We start from the raw sequence: 19,882 nt of genomic DNA on the forward strand, positions 1-19,882 counted from the left end.
GTTACGACTTTAATTTTGAAAATTTGGGTGATTTTGAAATAATTTGGATGAAAATTAGATAGAGCCGCCATCGACCTTTGGGTTAAGTAGGTCGAATACCTAAAAACGTTTTTTAAAACAATTTTAAGAAAAATCATTTTTAAGAAAAAAAATAGTCTGCGTTTACCAAAGATTCGATTAAAACGGGTTCGAGAGTCAGTTACGCGTGGGGAGGGAGTAGCACCCCACAACGCCCAAAATTGATACTGTGTCGCTTACATATTGTCGTGATGGTGAAAAATATGAATTGAATATAAAATTAAATTATGATCCATTTATTGAATTTTAATTTGCTTCGAATTATTTAATTAGGGAAAATTCTTTAACTCGAAAAGAAACCTCGAAATTAACAATCCTCTACCAGGAAAGCTATTTCGACTATTTCTTATCTATAAGAATATTCCCTCTTTGATAAAATGTGAATTGAATAGAAATTGAATATTGACATTTGGCATAAAATAAGTTGTTATTTAGAAACATGCATGTATTGTTCAACATGAAATTAAATAAATTAATTAACTAAAACAAAACCCATTTATTTCAAGTCCCATTTCGTTCGAACATCGTGTCGGATTGTACCACTTCGATCAAGTGAAACTCTCCATGCCTATTCTAAAAATACGTGTTCTTGAAACAATTCGGATAACATTAATATCGACAACTAGATATTTTACAAATTAAAATAAATCGAATTGAATAAAATTGAATAAACATTAATAATATATATATATATATATATATATATATATATATATATATATATGAACATACAAGGGTAAAAAAAATTAATATATATATATATATATGGGTATATGATATAGCATGTATATGTAATTAAATAAAATAAAAATTAATTAGGACATGCGCCAATACATTTGAAACATAATATGTACATGAATATTATAACATGAGTTATTATGTAATCATGCAAACATGACATACCATAATGCAAATATCATAAGGTTAATAAACAAGTGACTAAACTGCATAAATTAAGAATACAATATAAGAATCGTAAAATAAAGAATCAAAATCAATCAGTGACTATAATAAAATAAGAATAAAAATCAGTGGCTGATTTTAAAATAAACAAAACAACACGCGTGATGACCAAATTGAAACAAAATGAAATAGAGTGTCAATATCAGAATAACCAAAGAACATGAGCCTCCTGGTGACCATAATATAAAAACAAGATAAAAACCTAGGTACCTAAATCGTAATTAACCCATAAATCTAGTGGCTAAAATGAATGTTAATAAAAATTGATAACCAAATCGAAAATTGACAAAGATACATCAATAACCAAATAAGGACAACAATGAACTAAAATGATATTAAGTAGTTCGAAATAAAATTAATTAATTTATCATTCGTGATTAAAATATAAGGCTTACAAAGCAATGGGATTAAGCACACAATTATCCCAAAAAAGCAGAACACGCTGGCTAAGAGAGATGAAACGGTGTCGTTTTTCATGTTCCATATAAGCCTAAAATCAGGCCAAAAATAACATTCAGCCTTCACACCTTCATTTGAGAGAGAGAGAGAGCCCGAGAGAGAGTTATGGAGTTCCCAGAAACCGGTGGACAACCACCGTGTCGTCCGTCGCGGACACATCAGCCGTCGTTTGCCGGCGTCGGAGAAAAAAGAAAAAGGCATGATTCAAAGCGTCTCTTCATCCCGACGATGGATACATGCTTCATTTGGCCTGAAAATGACCCCATCTCTGTAGATCTACAAAGAAACCTCTCGATTTCTTTGGCTCCGGTAACTCTTGGACTTCTGGGTGGTCCAACTATGAGGTAAGTCTCCTTCTCAATTTATTTTATTTGTTCTGTTGTGGTTTTCTTTTTCTAGTTCTCTATTTTTTCTTTTGATTTCTCCGAATCCCCACTCGTTTTTCCTCTCGATTTTCCTCTCTTTTCTTCCTTCGAAACTGCCCCCGTTCCCCTCTTGATTTATCATTGAACCCTTCCATTTAGTCATGGATTAGGTAGATTTAATCACGAATTTTTTGGATTTAGGTAAGATATTGGTGGGATTTGGTATAATTTTTGTTTTGACTTTGTCCAATTTTTCCTCTGATTTGGTTTATGTTTGTCTCCCTGTCACTGTTGATGGATGGGCTCTCATCGGCTCCTATGGCGGTGGCTCGGGATATCAACGTTGATGGATAATGCGGCTCGGTGACTGGAGTGATGATAGCGTACGGCGGTGACTGTTTGTGAAGAAACCCTAATATTTAGGGTTCTGATATCATTGGGTCGGGTCGGATCTTGCAGCTGGGTTGGTTCGGATCAGGCATGGCGCTCCAATCAGGTTGAGTGCTTTGGGCTTGTAATTGGGCTCCAGGTTGAGTGTTGTAATTGGGTCTTGGGGAACTGGGCCTGCATAATATGTAATAATATTAATAATAAAAATAATAATAGTAATAATAATAAATAATGATAATAATAATATTTTGTTGTCCCGAATAAAAATGGGTGTCTAAGTTTTTCTGTGAAGCTTGGATTGACTGAAGATGTTTTTGTAAGTAATGCTTTGATTCAAATGTGTAGTGAATGTGACAGTGTGGTCTCTGTCAGGTTGTTGTTCGATGACATGCGTGAAAGAGATTATGTTTCTTGGAGTACAATGATTAGGTGCTATGTTAGAAGCAAAATGCACAGTGAAGCATTGGAGACTGTAAGAAAGAGCGAAATTTACAAATAAGACCTAGTGAAGTTGCCATGATTAGCATGGTAACTTTATTTGCAGACCTCGTGGATAATGAAATGGGAAAAGTGATGCATGCTTATGCTACAAGGAATCTTGAGAAAATGGGTGTTCGTTTAGCTACTACTTTCATTCATATGTATATGAATCCTGCATAATCAAGTACAAACACACAGAAACATACATGTTATATTATTTTCCCATGGAAGTACATACACTTAGTAGCCCAAAACACATACAACTTGTTACCAATATGCTCCAGCTTTCCATAATATGCATGCCTCCAAGTCCTTATGAAAAACAGGGGAGCCATCACTCCCTAAAACCCCACTACAAACCCAACAACCATACTCACATAATTGTTGGGAAATAACCAAAAAATTTTCCTATAACCAGATTAGTGAGAATGCGAAATAAAAGCAGAAAAATAATACCCGAAATTGATAACGGAGTTCAGCCAATTTTGTTTACGTCTCCGGACTGCTACAGATCTTTTACTAAAGAGAGAAAAATTACAGGTGTTTACAAAACACTCACAACTCACAAGAAAGCTCTGTAGTATTGGGAGAAAGAAATGATTTGGGATGATTTTGAAGCTAAATAGGATAGGGTATTTATAGTTGAAGCTTAACGACTAATCTTGTAAATACCCTAAAGTATAGGGACTAAATTTGGTAATTATCCCTTACCAAATTCAACCAAAGTGTGCTGCCAATTTGGAAAAATTAGCAGCCCCATCCTCCCATTAATGGTGCCAAAATTGAATTCATCAATTTGACTTTTCAACAATCTCCCACTTGAAGACTGATTTTAATCTGTCTTCACACCTTGATCAATGCAACGACATTTCTGGTCTTGTTACTCTAGCATGCCAACTGAAGCTGAACACAACTTCAGTTTGTCCGTAGTCATCGTCTTTGTCAACATGTCTGTTGGATTATTCATGTACCTGCTAACAGTTCCCACTGTTTGAGCAATGTCTGGTCTAGTACAAACCATTGCATACTCAAAATTGCGTCAGCCCTTCTTATTACATGAAGTCTGACACTCCTCGCAATGAACCCTTATCATTGGAGTTCTTTACGCCACCATGCATCGGTACTTTCGAACGGCAAAGTCTGATGCTCCTTCTTGCCTCCTTCCTTCTAACACGAAGGTTGGAGCTCACTTCTCATCTTGCAAATGGGTAGTTTCTCCATGGTTGCCTTGTCCCTTAATGTATTGGCTCCCTTCGACTCTAGTCTACTAGTCTTTGAAGGATTATTCCTCACTTGAACATCCTCAGCAAGCCCTTGCTTCGACCTTTCTCTTATGATGGTCTCTGAAGCCATGTTCTCTACACGAACATGCTCGGCAAACTCCTTGGACATGGCTAACTCCTCCTGCACTTGGCTTCTACTTGCCTTGATAGAAATGAACTGTATTGAGCCAACTCTCAACACCCCCTCGATCCTGGGTTTGTCCTCTTCTCTGAACAACTCGATCCTGAGCTCATCCATCACATTGGATAACTCGGCTCCCCTCGGGTAGTCTCAAAACACTTCTGGCATCTTAAGTTTGCGCCCCCTCGTTTGCTCGACTCTTACCCTCGGCTTAGCATCTTTGACACTTGAACTTGTGTCAAGACTGCACACCTCTTCTCCAGACTCACCATCTGGTTCATCATTGAGTGGACTTTCTCTGCCACTCGAGGAACAACATTCCTCATCCTCTGACTTGCCTTCATCACGGAATCTCTTGTTGTTACTCTCAGCTTTCGGCTTTGCTTTGGAAGTCTTGTTTTTCTTGACTCCAAATTCTTTGATGGACTCTACGGTTGTCAAGGCTTTAGACAGCTCATTGACTTCCCTTCGCTCCAACACTTTCTTCGCCCATGGCTTCAATCCGAACATGAAGGTGAAGAACCCATCTTCTTCTGTCAAACTTGAGACTTTGAGCATGAGTCTTCTGAATCGGCTCACATACTACTTAAGTGTCCCTTTATGCCTGAGACACCTCAACTTGGACCATGCCTCTATCCTGGCATATTGTGAACGAACTTGTTCACTTTGCACCCTCGGCTTAACGGCTTTATCTCTTGCTATCGCACTGGGTCCCTTATTGTGCTCGACTGCTTTGACACCCGCAGTCTCATCACACCTCGATCCTGGATTGACTACTTGAGAACTTGTAGTTGCACCATGCTTGCCCCTTGATTTGGCTACTTTGGAACATATAGCCTCATCAAGTCTTGCCCCTGTCTTGATTGCTTGGATACTCGCAATCAAATCGGGCTTTCTTCTAGGTTCGGCTGCCTCAACATCAATAGTCTTGCCTCGTCTTGTTCCTTGCTTGGTCGCATTGATCCCCTCAATCGGACCAAGTCTTTTCTCCGACTTGGCAGTTTTAACACTTGCAACCGTGCCAATTCCCGCTACTTCTCCTTCTTCCATCCTCTTCATGATGGTTGCAAGGCGACGCTTCTCGGGACATTCTCTAATCAAATGAGGACCATCACTGAAGTAGCACTTTAACTTTTCTTTGCTCATCTTCTTCTTCGCACCGGACTTAGCCTTGTCATTCTTTCCCGATGGCTTTCTTTGGCTACGAACAGTCGATGGCTCACATTGGCTATTCGAAGAGCTTCCTCTACCATCTCCCCGCTGCACCTTTTCTCGGTCTCCCCCATTATTGTCACTATCTCTAGGCATGGGTCTGGACGACACATCGCTACTTGGCTTGACACCTGTAAGCTCAGTCATCTTTTTGGCTACAGTTATGGCCTCCGAAAGTCTCTGGGCATCACCTTGCTTTCCCCCGAGCATTGCCTCTGGTCTAAGTCCTTCCAAGAAGGTCTTGAGCGCACCATCCAACTTCTAAATTTTCACCTTCCCTTTGTCTGCAGCCATCGCTCCCACTCGAATCTGGCTTCTTTTGGATCGTTTCTGACAATTCTTGCGAACCACCGTGTATTAGAACACCTCCGTCGACAAACTCGTATCACCAACCAAATTTCACTATTCACGAAATTCACTATTCATGTGAATAGTAACTGCGCAGAAAAATTGACAAAATTCACAACAAAAAGCTCTGATACCAGTTGTTGGGAAATAACCGAAAAATTTCCCTATAACCATATTAGTGAGAATGCGAAATAAAAGCGGAAAAATAATACCCGAAATTGATAACGGAGTTCAGCCAATTTTGCTTACGTCTCCGGACTGCTGCAGATATTTTACTAAAGAGGGAAAATTTACAGGTGTTTACAAAACACTCACAACTCACAAGAAAGCTCTCTAGTATTGGGAGAAAGAATTGATTTGGGATGATTTTGAAGCTAAATGGGATAAGGTATTTATAGTTGAAGCTTAAGGACTAATCTTATAAATACCCTAAAGTATATGGACTAAATTTGGTAATTATCCCTTACCAAATTCAACCAAAGTGTGCTGCCAATTTGGAAAAAATTAGCAGCCCCAGCCGCCCATTAATAGTGCCAAAATTGAATTCATCAATTTGACTTTTCAACAATAATATCCATTCACTTTACTTCTTCCACTGCTACTTCCATTCTTCGTAACATCAGTCGGAACACCTTTAGCACTGCAACTTTTACTGAGAGGAGGCCCGCATAGATAATTGGCCATGTAAGAAGAGTTATCAAACCTTTGAAGTTGAGTGCCTGTTGGGATTTGTCCTGTCAAGTTGTTGTAGGATACGTTGAAGTGATTCAAGAAGTTCAAATTGGACAAACTTGAAGGGATTTCACCATGCAACTGATTCATTGACAAATCAAGAGATTCCATCAACTTCAAGTTGCGAATGTTGTCTGGTATATTTCCTGTTAAGAGATTCCTTGAAAGATTTAATGACAATAGCCCAATGAGAGTTCCAAATTCTTTTGGGATCTCTCCTGTAAAACTATTAGCCGAAAGGTCTATGCTGGTAACAAGTCCCAGTGTGGTACTATACAAGTCCTCTCGTCCTTTCAGCAAAAATGACGCACCCATTAAAGAAATGCTCGTTTCTGCATTAGCATCATTGTACAACCACTCAGAATAGTAGATATGTTGTTTTTCTTCGGTGGCCATTGCACTTAAATGTCTAAAACATTTTGGAATAGCTCCTGAAATATTGTTGTGTCCAAGGTCCAAGTTCTGAAGAGATTGAAGAGTGCAATTTGTATGAGGAATATGACCATCAAAGTTATTTGACCGGAGGCTTAGTACCACAAGCTTAGAGAGCTTGTCACCAATCCATGCTGGTATTCTTCCACTGAAATGATTTTTACTGAGATCAAGAACAACCAAATTAGTACAATTTTGTAATGTGGAGGGTAATTCTCCAAGCATGCTATTGTTCCGAAGGTTTAGCATTTCAAGACTTTTATCTCCCAAAGAAGATGGGATTTTTCCTGTCAAATTGTTGTTTCCCAAATTTAAGAGCTTCAATTCCTGCCCGAGGTTCCAACAATCTGGAATTCCTCCAGAGAGAAAATTTGTATCAATGAGAAGAACTTTCATTGATGTCATTGATGAATTGCAAACAAATTCATAAAGAGATCCTGAAAATAAATTCCTTGACAAACTTAAATATTCTAATGGACCAGAGAATCTGTTTGACAACAGTCTTGGCAGTGGACCAAAGAATCGATTTGAGCATAGGTCGACAATGTTTCCTACATTCAAATATGTAATCCTTCCAGTTAGTTGATTAGAAGAAAGATTCACGTTTTCAAATTGAGTGGAAAGGTTCAAAAACCAAGTGGGTACGACATCTGAAATTCCTGCATGCGAGATGTCTAAAGCATACAACTTATTTTGGAACTTCAACCATTGGGGAAACTTCGAGCCAAGATGCCATTGACTCAATTCGATAATTCCACATTGAAACGGAGGAATCCAACTTGAGTTTGGTTCAAATCTTATCATGTTTTCGGATGCCACCAAAGTCTTCAACCTCGTGAGATTAGAAAAGTGAGTTTATGATACAACTCCTTCCAAATGATTTTTCCCAATATATAGAGCTTTTAAGTTTTTCAATTGCCCAAAGTTTGGAGGAAAAGTACCATTTAATTGATTTTATGAAACATCAAAGACCTTCAAAAACGATAACTCCCCTATCGACCATGGAATGGGACCAGAAATGTTGTTTCGAGCAAGGTCCATGTAAGCTAAAATTTTAAATTGCCCAAGTTGATCTGTTAAATGGCCAGAAAGTTGGTTATATGACATCCTCAATGACACTAAACAATCCAAACAACATGTAGACAAAATCAGTAGGATTTGTGATATGTCTTGATCAATTCCATTAGATGACAAATCCATCTCCTTCAATTTGCAAAGATCTCCCAGAGAGTCTGGTACTTTCCCTTGTAGCTCATTAAATGAAAGATCAAGGTGAATGAGAGAGCTCAAGTTTCCAATGGCACTCGAAATTTCACCTTGTAAATCGTTAAAAGAAAGAGTAAGGGATCGAAGATGGTTTAAACTATACAAGGAGTTGGGTATGGATGAATTGAGTGAGTTGGAACTAAAATCAACAACTTCAAGAAATGACATGTTCCCAAAGTAATCTGGAATTGGGCCTTCCAAAGAATTGTAGCTGAGATCAATGGACACGAGACCATGAAGACCAAATATCGACATAAGAACTGAAGATAATTCATTACAAGAAAGATCAAGAACGGCTAGTGAATTTGTAGAATTAACAGTGCTGATCGGAGATGTATCATCTTGTAACATGCAGTCAGACAAGCGCAACTCTAACAAAGAAGGAAGATTGGATAATGTTACCTGTAGCCAATCAGTTGCTTTACGAAGATGCACACCACTCAAATCAAGGTACTGCAAAGAAGAAAGTCCAGAAATCCATTGAAGACTTTTCACTTTAGAGAAATAGTTACGTCCGAGGTCAAGATACTGCAACTCTGAGAGATTCCCAAGGTTACGAGGAATTGCACCCTGGAATCGTGCTTGAGAGAGATTAAGATATGTTAAGCTCCCCAACAAACCCAAAAACTTTGGGATTTGTATGGTGCTAAAATTGTTATTGCTCAAGTCCAGCCAATTGAGATGCTGCAACTCTAGCAGAGAAGGATTTATTTTGCCTCCTAGAGCTGAACGACCGTAACCTTGCCGTCCATCAGGAGGAGCTAAAAGCAGTTGGGTGACGTGGGCTGTTGAGTTATGGCAAACAACACCATTCCAATCACAGCAATCCCCACCTTCAACCCAGGAAGATAGGCTGTTTGAGGGATCGATCAGATCGATCTTGAACTTCAAAAGAGCATCTCTCTCACTTTCAATGCAAAGCACATTGGAATTGCAATTGCAGAAGCTAAGACAGACGGATGCAATGAGAAGAAGAAATGAGAATAAGGAAATTGTAAGAATTGTCATTGTTGCAATTGCATTGTAGTAACCTTTGCTAGCAACTCCGAATACATATAGAGACTGAAGCTAAATATATATATATATATATATTCTCCACAGCAGGTACAAGGAACTTTCAATCAATACCCTTAATTTCCACACACAAAAAAAAAGATTGAATCTTAAAAGGTAAAAACAATATATTAATAATTAAGATATAAAATAACAAATTTAGTATGATCATCATATAATACTTAATTTCTATATGATCTAAGTAAAAGAAAAAGTCTTAGTTACAATATGATCATCATATAATACTTAATTTCTATATGATTTACGTAAATGAAAAGTCTTAGTTACAATATGATCATCATATAATAATTATTTTCTATATGATCTAAGTAAAAGAAAAAGTCTTAGTTACAAGTCTAGACTCATTCTATATGATTTTAAAAATTTTAATATCAATTTCAATAATTAAACTAGCTATGTCTTTTTCGTTTAGATATGTCACTGATATTTGAATTATTTTAAAATTTAGTCCCTATATTTTAACTTTTCAACATTGAGTCTCTATACTATTTTTTATTTGATCTCTCCATTAACTTAGGTTCAATTTTATTGTTAAGTGTTTACCTACCAGCTATGGAAAAGATAAAAATAACTTTTGTAATCCTATATTGTTCATGAATTCATCCTCATTTAAATAGAAAATAACTTCGATATATGTATTAAAAATGTTTTATCTTTTGTTGATATTTTGGGCTTGGAGACTCTTGTGAAGATTTAAGGATTATAGTGTTTTGAGTTAGGCCAACTATTCTTGGGCCAATGGGTAAGCATGAAAACCAACTCCAAAAGTTATCTACATAACAAAGATATTTTATTTGTGAAGATGACGAACTCCATGGACATGATGAAAGTAGCTGTAATTCAGAAACCACCACTTTCTTCTCCTTCCGTCTTGCCTCCAACACTTCTACAACCCACCCTTGAACAAACCAGGCAAATCCATGCTCTCATGGTCAAAACCCACTTCAATGATGCCAACCTTAGTCTTTCAGCACAATTTAATTTCCTTATCACATCTTACACTAAAAACACCCAACCCCATACTGCACTTGACATCTATGCTTATTTGAGAAGATTGGACTATGAAGTTGATAACTTCATGGTCCCTGCTGTCCTCAAAGCTTGCAGTTTTGTTTCAATGACCCAATTGGGAAAAGAAATACATGGTTTCTCTGTGAAGAGTGGATTGACTGAAGATGTTTTTGTAAGTAATGCTTTGATACAAATGTATAGTGAATGTGACAGTGTGGTCTCTGCCAGGTTGTTGTTCGATAATATGCGTGAAAGAGATGATGTTTCTTGGAGTACAATGATTAGAAGCTATGTTAGAAGCAAATTGCACAGGGAAGCATTGGAGACTATAAGAAAGATGCAAACTTTACAAATAAGACCCAGTGAAGTTGCCATGATTAGCATGGTAACTTTATTTGCAGACCTCGTGGATAATGAAATGGGAAAAGCGATGCATGCTTATGCTACAAGGAATCTTGAGAAAATGGGTGTTCGTTTAGCTACCGCTTTCATTCATATGTATGCCAAAAGTGGGAATTTAGCTTCTGCAAGACTGCTTTTCAATGGATTGAATCAGAAAAGCATTGCTTCATGGACTGCTATGATTACTGGATATATTCATTGCAATAAATTAGAAGAGGGAATGAATCTTTTTGCTAGAATGATTGAAGAAAGGATTAAGCCAAATGGGATCACTTTGCTGAGCTTAGTTGTAGAGTGTGGTTTTCTGGGGGCTCTTGAACTGGGGAAACAGCTACATGTTTATATTGTGAGAAGTGACATTTATATGTCTTTGGCTCTAGCTACAGCTTTGGTTGATATGTATGGGAATTGTGAGGATATAGAGAATGCTAAAGCAGTTTTTGACTCAGTTGAGAACAAAGATGTTACGATCTGGAGTGCTATGATTGCAGCTTATGCAAAAGCTCATTGCACAGATCAGGCTTTTGATCTTTTTGTCAAGATGAGGGACAATGGAGTGACGCCTAACCAAGTGACAATGACGACCATGCTTTCACTTTGTGCAGAGGTTGGAGCCCATGATATGGGAAAATGGGTTCATACTGTCGTACAAAGGCAAGGTGTCGAAATGGATACGATATTAAAAACCGCACTTTTGGAAATGTATGCCAAGTGTGGAGACATTGATGGAGCTTGGAAATTATTCAGTGAAGCTAAAGATCGAGATATTGGCATGTGGAATGCAATGATGGCAGGATTCGGGATGCATGGATGTGGTAAGGAGGCTTTGGAGCTACTATCCAAGATGGAAAGAGTGGGTTCTAGGCCTAATGATATCACATTTATTGGTCTTCTTCATGCTTGTAGTCATGCAGGGTTGGTAGAAGAAGGGAAGTTGATGTTTGACAAAATGGTTCATGAATTTGCATTGGTTCCAAAGATTGAGCACTATGGTTGTATGGTGGATCTTCTTGGTCGAGCAGGACGACTAGATGAGGCCTATGACATTATCAAAAACATGCCTATAAGGGAAAATGCCATTATATGGAGTGCTTTTCTTGCTGCATGCAAGCTTCACCGGAATGCTGTATTAGGGGAAATAGCTGCAAGGCAGCTTGTTCACCTGGAACCTCAAAACTGTGGTTATAATGTTTCAATTTCAAATATATATGCAATGGCAAACAGGTGGAATGATGTTGCAGGGGTGAGAAAAGCAATGAAGAGCAAGGGAATGAGGAAAGAACCAGGGCTCAGCTGTATTGAAGTAAATGGATATGTTCATGAGTTCATAATGGGAGATAGGACACACCCTGAAATCGAAAAGATAAATGTTATGGTATCTGATATGGGAAACAAGCTGAAGGAGGCAGGGTACAGAGCAGACACATCTGCGGTCCTTAAAAATATAGATGAGGAAGAGAAAGAAACTGCACTTAACTATCACAGTGAGAAACTGGCAATGGCCTTCGGCCTCATTAGCACAGCCCCAGGGACTCCAATTCGGATTGTGAAAAATCTGAGAGTTTGTAACGATTGTCACACTGCGACTAAGCTGCTGTCTAAAATATATCAGAGAGTAATAATAGTACGTGATCGGAAGCGCTTTCACCACTTCAGAGACGGAACCTGTTCCTGTGGAGATTACTGGTAGCACTACAGTTGAGAATGTATGTTTCAAGAACACAGTGAAGAGATGTACAGTACACAGTTGAGTATGTATGTTTTTCATCTATTGAAAGTTAAAATTTTACTACATGCATCCGTAAAGTTATCAAATTGCAAAAATAGAACTTTCAAAAGTAAAACCTGTATGCTAAAATTATAATACTTTTTTTTGGATAAGTGAATTCATTAATACCCAAAGAATACAGCTAGAGCTATTATACAAGCATTGAGCACCTTAAAGAAGGCAGGGCTCGTTCAGTACAAAGAAAGACATTAGCACTATCTTCTTGTCTATACACCTGCCAGCAACTCTTATTCTGATGAGTTCCCTAACAGATCCTAAAACATCCTTACCACTACTAGCTTGATTACAAAAAATTCTTCTGTTCCTCTCCCATCACTAAAATAAATTGAAACATTTCAAACAAGTTTAAGGATAAAGGTAACAAGAAATTTATCCTTCAAATGTTTAACTGCTCAATTCAGTTCTCGACACCATCCAACCATAGATCTCTGTAGGCCGCAGATGGCGAGAATCTCCCTCCAAATCATCCGCAAAAATGAGCAACCAAAGAAGAGGTGGTCTCTAGTTTCCGCACATCATGCACAATCCATCAGTCCTAATTCCCATACGAATCAACTTGTCTCTCGTAGCAAGTCTTCTCAAGATGACCATCCAAACAATGATAGCATGCTTAAGCACGTGGAGCGAGAACCAAATCAGCTTATGCCAAGGGACCATATCCCTCTTTAGTCTTATCTCTGACCACATAACACGAGCACTCAACTTGCACAATCAACAACAACAACAAAAATAGGATAAATCTCATCACGCAAAGCCAAGAACTTCCTTAGCCCCTTCATAGACCCCTTAAGATCCAAACATCGAAAATCTCTCCCCTTAATAACATAAACATGAACCCAGACAACCCATAAGGAGCCTTCATTACCAGGATATGCTTCATCAACTTGAAGTGACAAGCTTTGTTCCACCAACCTAAATCCTTTAAGTCAAGGACTCCCTTAGACTTCAGGAAACATATTTGAAGCCAACCAACCTTTGCACCAACAGTAGAAGTATCCAACCCATTTCAAAAGAACCTTATATAAAGCTGATCAATCTTCTTTAGTACTCCTTTCGGAAGAATGAACTGTCTGCACCAAAAGTTTGCAATGTTGAACAAGACAGAACGAATCAGCTCCAATCTCTCAACATAACTAAGGCTCTTGTTTGCTCATAGCCCCAACTTCTCCCTAACTTTCTCCAAAAGGTTGCGACAATCCTTCTCAGATAACCTTCTAGTAACTAGTGGTACTCCCAAGTACCTAACAGGAAGAACCCCCAATTTAAAATTGAAACACCTAATAGCTTCCAATTCATCCAATGGGACCCCAAAAGCAAAGAGCTCACTTTTTACAGCATTCAATCTCAGTCCCGACATCACATAAAATCTATCCAATGATAACAAGTTCAATAGAGCCTTTGGAGAAGATAAGGAGATCATCAGCAGAGCGCAAATGCGTTAATCTAATCTTCTTGCACTTCGGATGAAACTAAAAAATACCATTTTCAACAGTAACATCCATAACTTAAATAAACATTATTTACCATAACAAACAAATAGGGGGACAGTGGGTCACCATGTCTAATCCCCTTTCGCCTTTAAAAATCCCCCAAGATTCTCGGTGAACTCAATAAAAAATAAACAGTAATCAAACATATCCTGATCCAACCTCTAAACTTTTCAAGCAAACTCATTGCCTCCAAAAATGCCAAGATAAAGTCCCAACTGACATTGTCAAAAGCCTTCTGAAGGCCGACTTTCAGTGCACACCTCAGAGACAGAGACTTACGAGCATAATCCTTGACAGAGTCAGGTGTTATCCACATACTCATTCAACAACAACAACAACAAAACCCTATTCCCATATGCAATGGGGTAAGAGGGAGGTAGGGTAGTAGGATGCCCCCAAACGCCAGGTTGAGAGCAGCTTCCGTGGAAGACCTCCGGCAGCCAGAAAATTTAAAATAAAGATAAAATGCAATGCATGTATAAATAAATAAATAAATAAATACATAGTTGAACGATCTTCTTATGCAACCTTCATATGCGCTTCTGTAATGGGGAGTAAATCCCTGCAACTAAATCCCTGCGTAAAACTCTGTGCATATAGAAAGCAACGTAAGACCAGACTAAATTTAAAAGAGGAAACATGGAGAGAAGGATAGACAGAAGTCCACGATAGCAGGTTACGTGAAGGAATGAAGTCAAATGGGTTAAAACCTAAACTAAGGCAACACTACTCCGCTACCCTAGTTCTAAGCCTTCATAATTTGCAATGAATGAAACGTATAAAAAGTAGAAGTCATGAAAAATACTACAAATGTATTAAAAGAAGACAGAGATGATACACCCTATGGATGTGACCCGCACTACTCGGCTACCTTGGTCTTCAGTCTCCATACTTTCCTATCAGAGGTCATGTCCTCAATAAGGATCCACATACTCATTCCCTTAACAAAAGTAGTCTGATTAAAGGAAGAATTGAGGAGGGACGATTAGGGACACTTATCTCCAAATTTTTTTTAAAGTATCATATATTTCAAATGTTTTTTATTGAAAGTTCTCTCCTAAAACTTTAAAAGTATGTTCCCTCTAACGTAATCCATGATATTCGTCCCTACTTACATTGTCTCCGTGCTACCCAGCCTCAGGAGCTTCCGAATCTGCGACTTGAACAAAGCTAAGATGATTGCCAACCAAACTCAAGGAGTTGGAAATGGGTTCGACTTCATTTTGTAGATGAAGAAGAAGCCCTACTACTATGTTTGTGTTGAAGGTAATGGCTTTCAATGCAAGGTCGGCCTTATGAAATTGATTGCGTTATCTCCTTCTTTCCATCATCTATCTCATTGTCCTTACCTAACTCCAATGCAAATCTGAAACAGACCCATCAAACTTAATCTTCCTTCTCATCTCTTATCTGAAGCATACAAAATGGCTGTAAGGCTTCAAGAATGACATTTTCATCATACAGGCGGCCAACATAGAGAGGCAATGACGATGGTTGAGCATACAGGCAGTGACAACGATGTTGGGAAAGATGGGGATTCGAGAGAGGGATTTTGAGATTTTATTTACATCGATACACTTTTTAAAATATTAAAAATTTATTGAATTATTTTAAATTATGACTAATATGGTATAATATATAAATTTTGAGGATTAAAATTATTATATTATATTATATTATATTATATTATATCTTCATTTCGACTAAGTCAACTCTCAAATATGATACATGTGATTAAAACATAAATAAAACATAATTTTAAATATGATTAAAAAAAGATAAATTTATGTTTTGTACCTAAATTATCAGTTTTAGTTTGTTTTAATATATAAACTTTTAATTTTTTTAAAATTATATATAACATTTATTTTTTTATTTCATTTTAGTCTCCCGATGAAAATTTGATGGGTGATTTAGACGTGACACCTTTTTTATAGGTAAATTGCACCATTCATATTTAACTCTCTTCTCACTCTTATTTTGATCTGTTGAAAACATTTTGATATTTCGATATAACAAATTAAGTATAAATGAATTTTAAGATTTTACAAAAGATTTTTACAAGTATATTCGATTAATTAATCGAATATCAAATTATTACTCCAAGTCTTTCAAGATCAATTTTAATCCTTACTAAATGTGTAAAATTGTGTTTTATACTTAAACTATTTTTGAAATAATTTTCACAAAGTATTTTGAACCAAAATCAAGCCTTAAATCAATTTTTCAAAGGCATGCACCGATGCATCAATCCATGCATCGATGCACCATTAAATAAATTGAACATCGAATGCATTTCATGCACCGATGCACTATACATGCATCGATGCACTCTGATTTTAAATGAAAACATCGAATGCATTTGATGCATCGATGCACACACCATGCATCGATGCACTTAGGCCTTTTCAAAACATCAAATGCATTTTATGCATCGATACATACTTAGTGCACCGATGCACTAAGTGTTCCAGCGGTCAAAATATTTGAATTTTACACTGATGCACCGATGCACTATGGTCATGCATCGATGCACCGACGCTCCCAACTGTTTTAATTAAATTGTTTTCAGACTCAAACGACTCTATTAACTCCACTAATCATCCTCAACGTTCAGAATCATTTGAAGGAGTATTTAAACAAGCTTAGAAGCCATTGATCAACAACAAGAAACTAGAATCAAGAGAGAATCAAGAGAGAATCAAAGAGAAAGCATCAAACCTCAAGTTTGAGCACTTCAAGCCTATTTTTCATTCAATATTCATTTTGCTTTCAAGAACACTACTTGTACTCAATTGTATTCATTCTTGAGTGTTCTTTTTTTGTTCTAGAATTGTGCAAACATATTTGTCTTGTGAGGTTTTTCATTAAGTTTGCGAATTTGTAATCTTCTCTTTGAGAAAGAGTGTTCTCAAGAATTGGGGTATATTCTTGAGGGAGTTGTAAGGTTATCTCTTTGGCCTCAAAAGAAAGAACAAATTTGCGCATATTGAAATTAGACATCACTTCATTAGAGACCATGTCGCTAAGGAAGATGTAGTTCTAGAATTTGTTGATACTTTGCACCAATTAGCGGATATTTTTACAAAACCCTTAGATAAGGAAAGATTTTGGACACTTAGGAGAGAATTAGGTTTAACTGACCTATCTTCACTTTGTGTTTAATAATAATTTTAGCACTTTTAAGAACAAATGAAAAATGCTTATAAATAACATTTTTGAATGCATTTCTTGCTAATAGTTAGGGGGAGTTTATGATTTTTGATGAAAAATTAATTTTATGTTCAAATATTTTTTAAAGACAAATTTGATTGATTGAACATTGTTAATTTTCATTATATGAGTTGCCTATACCACTTGAGTAGTTTAATTTAGCATTTTGAGTGCTCAAAAACGGATTTTTGCATTTTTGTGTTTAGTGCATCGATACACTTAACAGTGCATCGATGCATCCCCTTGAATGTGCATCGATGCATCATGAAGATACACCGATGCATGACTTGAATATGCATCGATGCATAAAGTCCATGCACTGATGCATCCGTCGGGTTTTTGAATAAAAACCCTATTTCTTTTCTTTTTCTCATTCTCTCTTATTCTCTCCCAACTGTAGTACGCTCCTCTCTATCTCCCTACTCTCAAAAATTTCTCAAAACCAACAAATCAAGTCGGAAATTGCTTGCTTTTCAACTCCAAATCCTGCTTTTATCATCAAATCGTGTAAAACTTCTCTACATTCCACTCAATCCGAATTTTCAAGGTAAACTTTTCAAAAACTCTATTCTATTGATTTTTTGATTTTAGGACTAGTTTTAATTAGTTCTAGGAAGAATATTATATCGGGCATTGATTGTTTGATGATTACAAACAAGATTTTACAACTAATTTTATCAAAAACTTACAAAATTTCAATGAATTTTCTGAATTTTTGAAATAAAAAAAACAAAAATATTTGATTAATTTAGATGTTTTTGATTCAATTATGTTGTTTCATGAAACATTATAATTATTATGATTCACAAACATAATTTTTTTTGTTTTTCAAAACTATGCCCATTAGGATTCGGTTTAGAGAACCTTGATTATTGAGGACTCAATTGAGTTTTGGGATTGATTATATTTCATAAATGTGTTTTTAAAATTTGCAGGTTCCATTCCTTATTCCGATACCTTAACCATGTCTAATCCAAAACTCCCTAGGACTTCTTCTAGTCGCTCAAACCGTCCTCCCGTTCCCCATCCTCAAAATCCATCAAATCCTCCTTCAACCCTCATAAGTACTTGCTTTAATATGCCAGAACGTTGTAGAGACGACTTGTACAATAGGTACATGGAGTCCTTCCAATCGTATAGAATTCGGGAAGAGCGTATTCATTCTCTTCAAGCCATGACAAAAATTGACTTCGAATACCTCCCGACTCTTAGAACATGGAAGTTTGATAAACTGTTTTCTCTTAGACCTGTCGTCTTTCATCAATTAGTCCGCATTTTCTATTCTAATGCGGTCTGTATTCAAAACGAAACACAATGTGGAACCATAGGAATTAGATCCTACCTTTTAGGACAATATATTCTTATTGATTCTGCAACTATTGCTACTCATTTTGGGTTAGATGACAGTGGTGTCTATGACGAAAAAGAAACTGTGGATTGTCCCTATACCCCTAATACTAGTGTTAGTACCCTTCGAACCCATCACGACCGTTTTCTTCATTTTATGATCTCTTGGTGGTTTAGACCATCTGGAGGTAGGTACTCCACTCTTCGTAATAGGGATTTATGGTGGATGTATTGTATTAAGAATAAAATCAAAATAAACCTTCCACAGATTATCTTCAGTCAACTAGTAGATATCGTAAACATTGTTCCTTCAAAACATGTCGAAACATTAGTTTATGGATGTTGTCGTAACCGGTTTTCGCCCGAGCACGAAATTGAACTTGGCTGGAAAAGTGATGTGAATAAATGGTTTTAAAATGTTTTGGGAGTCACCATCGGCCTTTTGGGTCAGGTAGGTCGAATACCTAAAAATTATCCTTTAAAAGAGTTTTTAAGAAAACATCAGTTAAAAGATAAACTAATATGCGTTTTAACCAAAAATTCGTTCTTTTTAATAATAAAAAGGGATTCGTGGTCGATTACGTTTGGGGAAGGATTAGCACCCCCACAACGCCCAAAATTGGTACTCATTAATTATAAATTGTCTCTATTATTAGAAATTTAAAAATTCAAAGATATATTTAATTTATAATCCTGTTATTTTAATTTTATTACTATGATTTTAAGAAAACTATTAATTTATATATATGTATATAAATAAGATATTTATTTATTTAGAAATATCAGAAAATGACTTCTAGGTGCTTTAAGACAGCTCTTTTCTTAATATTAAAAAAATAAATAAATATTAATAAAACATTTATCTAAAAATAAATAAAAAAATAGATTAATATATAATTTATAGGATATTTATTTAAACAATATATATATACATATATTTATATTTATATGACTAAGATAATAATAAAATAATAATTTAAATATATCGAAAGTAATAATAAAAACAAAATAAAATTGCAAATAAATAATGATAAAATAAATTAAAATTATAAAATTAAATTGCAAAGTATATAAAATAAAAATTATCTAACTATTATAAAATATAAAAAACATTAGGGACTAATTATGGTATTTGTCCTAAATGTATATAGCTAAAATAATTCAACGTAAAAGTAGAGATTTGGTTTACACAGTTGAGGGTAGGTTTGCTTTTCAATTTAATCAACATCAAAAGTCTTATTTTTATAATAAAACAAAAGCACTTGGTTTCAACTACACAACTATTTTACAATTAATACGTGATTTAAGGGAATATATATATATATATATAAGTAACTATAATTTAAAGTATTGAAACATAAAGTGTAATAAAAATTTTAAAATTGCAATTTAAAAGTGACTAAAACAAATAAAAATTAAAACAACAG

General features: G+C 36.1%; 3 protein-coding genes across 3 annotated transcripts; 1 reads left to right on the plus strand and 2 right to left on the minus strand.

The window, feature by feature from the left end:
• Window positions 1–6,260: 6,260 nt before the first annotated feature.
• On the minus strand, window positions 6,261–7,667 carry LOC120186095 (receptor-like protein EIX2). The gene has a single exon (XM_039190131.1). The coding sequence runs from the start codon at window positions 7,665–7,667 to the stop codon at window positions 6,261–6,263; it is 1,407 nt and encodes a 468-aa protein (XP_039046062.1).
• Window positions 7,668–7,734: 67 nt separating this feature from the next.
• LOC120186096 (receptor-like protein EIX1) lies at window positions 7,735–9,137 on the minus strand. The gene is made up of 2 exons (XM_039190132.1): window positions 8,481–9,137; window positions 7,735–8,333 (listed from the first exon to the last, which is right to left on the minus strand). The coding sequence occupies exons 1-2, from the start codon at window positions 9,135–9,137 to the stop codon at window positions 7,818–7,820; spliced, it is 1,173 nt and encodes a 390-aa protein (XP_039046063.1). The 3' UTR covers window positions 7,735–7,817.
• An 868-nt stretch (window positions 9,138–10,005) lies between these two features.
• LOC120186098 (pentatricopeptide repeat-containing protein At3g26782, mitochondrial-like) lies at window positions 10,006–12,358 on the plus strand. The gene has a single exon (XM_039190133.1). The coding sequence runs from the start codon at window positions 10,006–10,008 to the stop codon at window positions 12,304–12,306; it is 2,301 nt and encodes a 766-aa protein (XP_039046064.1). The 3' UTR covers window positions 12,307–12,358.
• Window positions 12,359–19,882: the final 7,524 nt, after the last annotated feature.

This window comes from Hibiscus syriacus, unplaced genomic scaffold, assembly GCF_006381635.1.
Source record: "Hibiscus syriacus cultivar Baekdansim isolate YM2019G1 unplaced genomic scaffold, ASM638163v2 tig00113279_pilon, whole genome shotgun sequence".
In the NCBI taxonomy this organism is placed as follows: domain Eukaryota; kingdom Viridiplantae; phylum Streptophyta; class Magnoliopsida; order Malvales; family Malvaceae; genus Hibiscus; species Hibiscus syriacus.

Coding starts and splice junctions, on each gene's coding strand:
- LOC120186095 (XM_039190131.1), bottom strand. CDS start 7,667: ATGATAAGATTTGAACCAAACTCAAGTTGGATTCCTCCGTTTCAATGT.
- LOC120186098 (XM_039190133.1), top strand. CDS start 10,006: ATGACGAACTCCATGGACATGATGAAAGTAGCTGTAATTCAGAAACCA.
- LOC120186096 (XM_039190132.1), bottom strand. CDS start 9,137: ATGACAATTCTTACAATTTCCTTATTCTCATTTCTTCTTCTCATTGCA. Junction 8,334..8,480: donor AGTTGCGCTTGTCTGACTGC/ATGTTACAAGAT, acceptor CTCAGCTACAAT/TCTTTGGAAGGCCCAATTCC.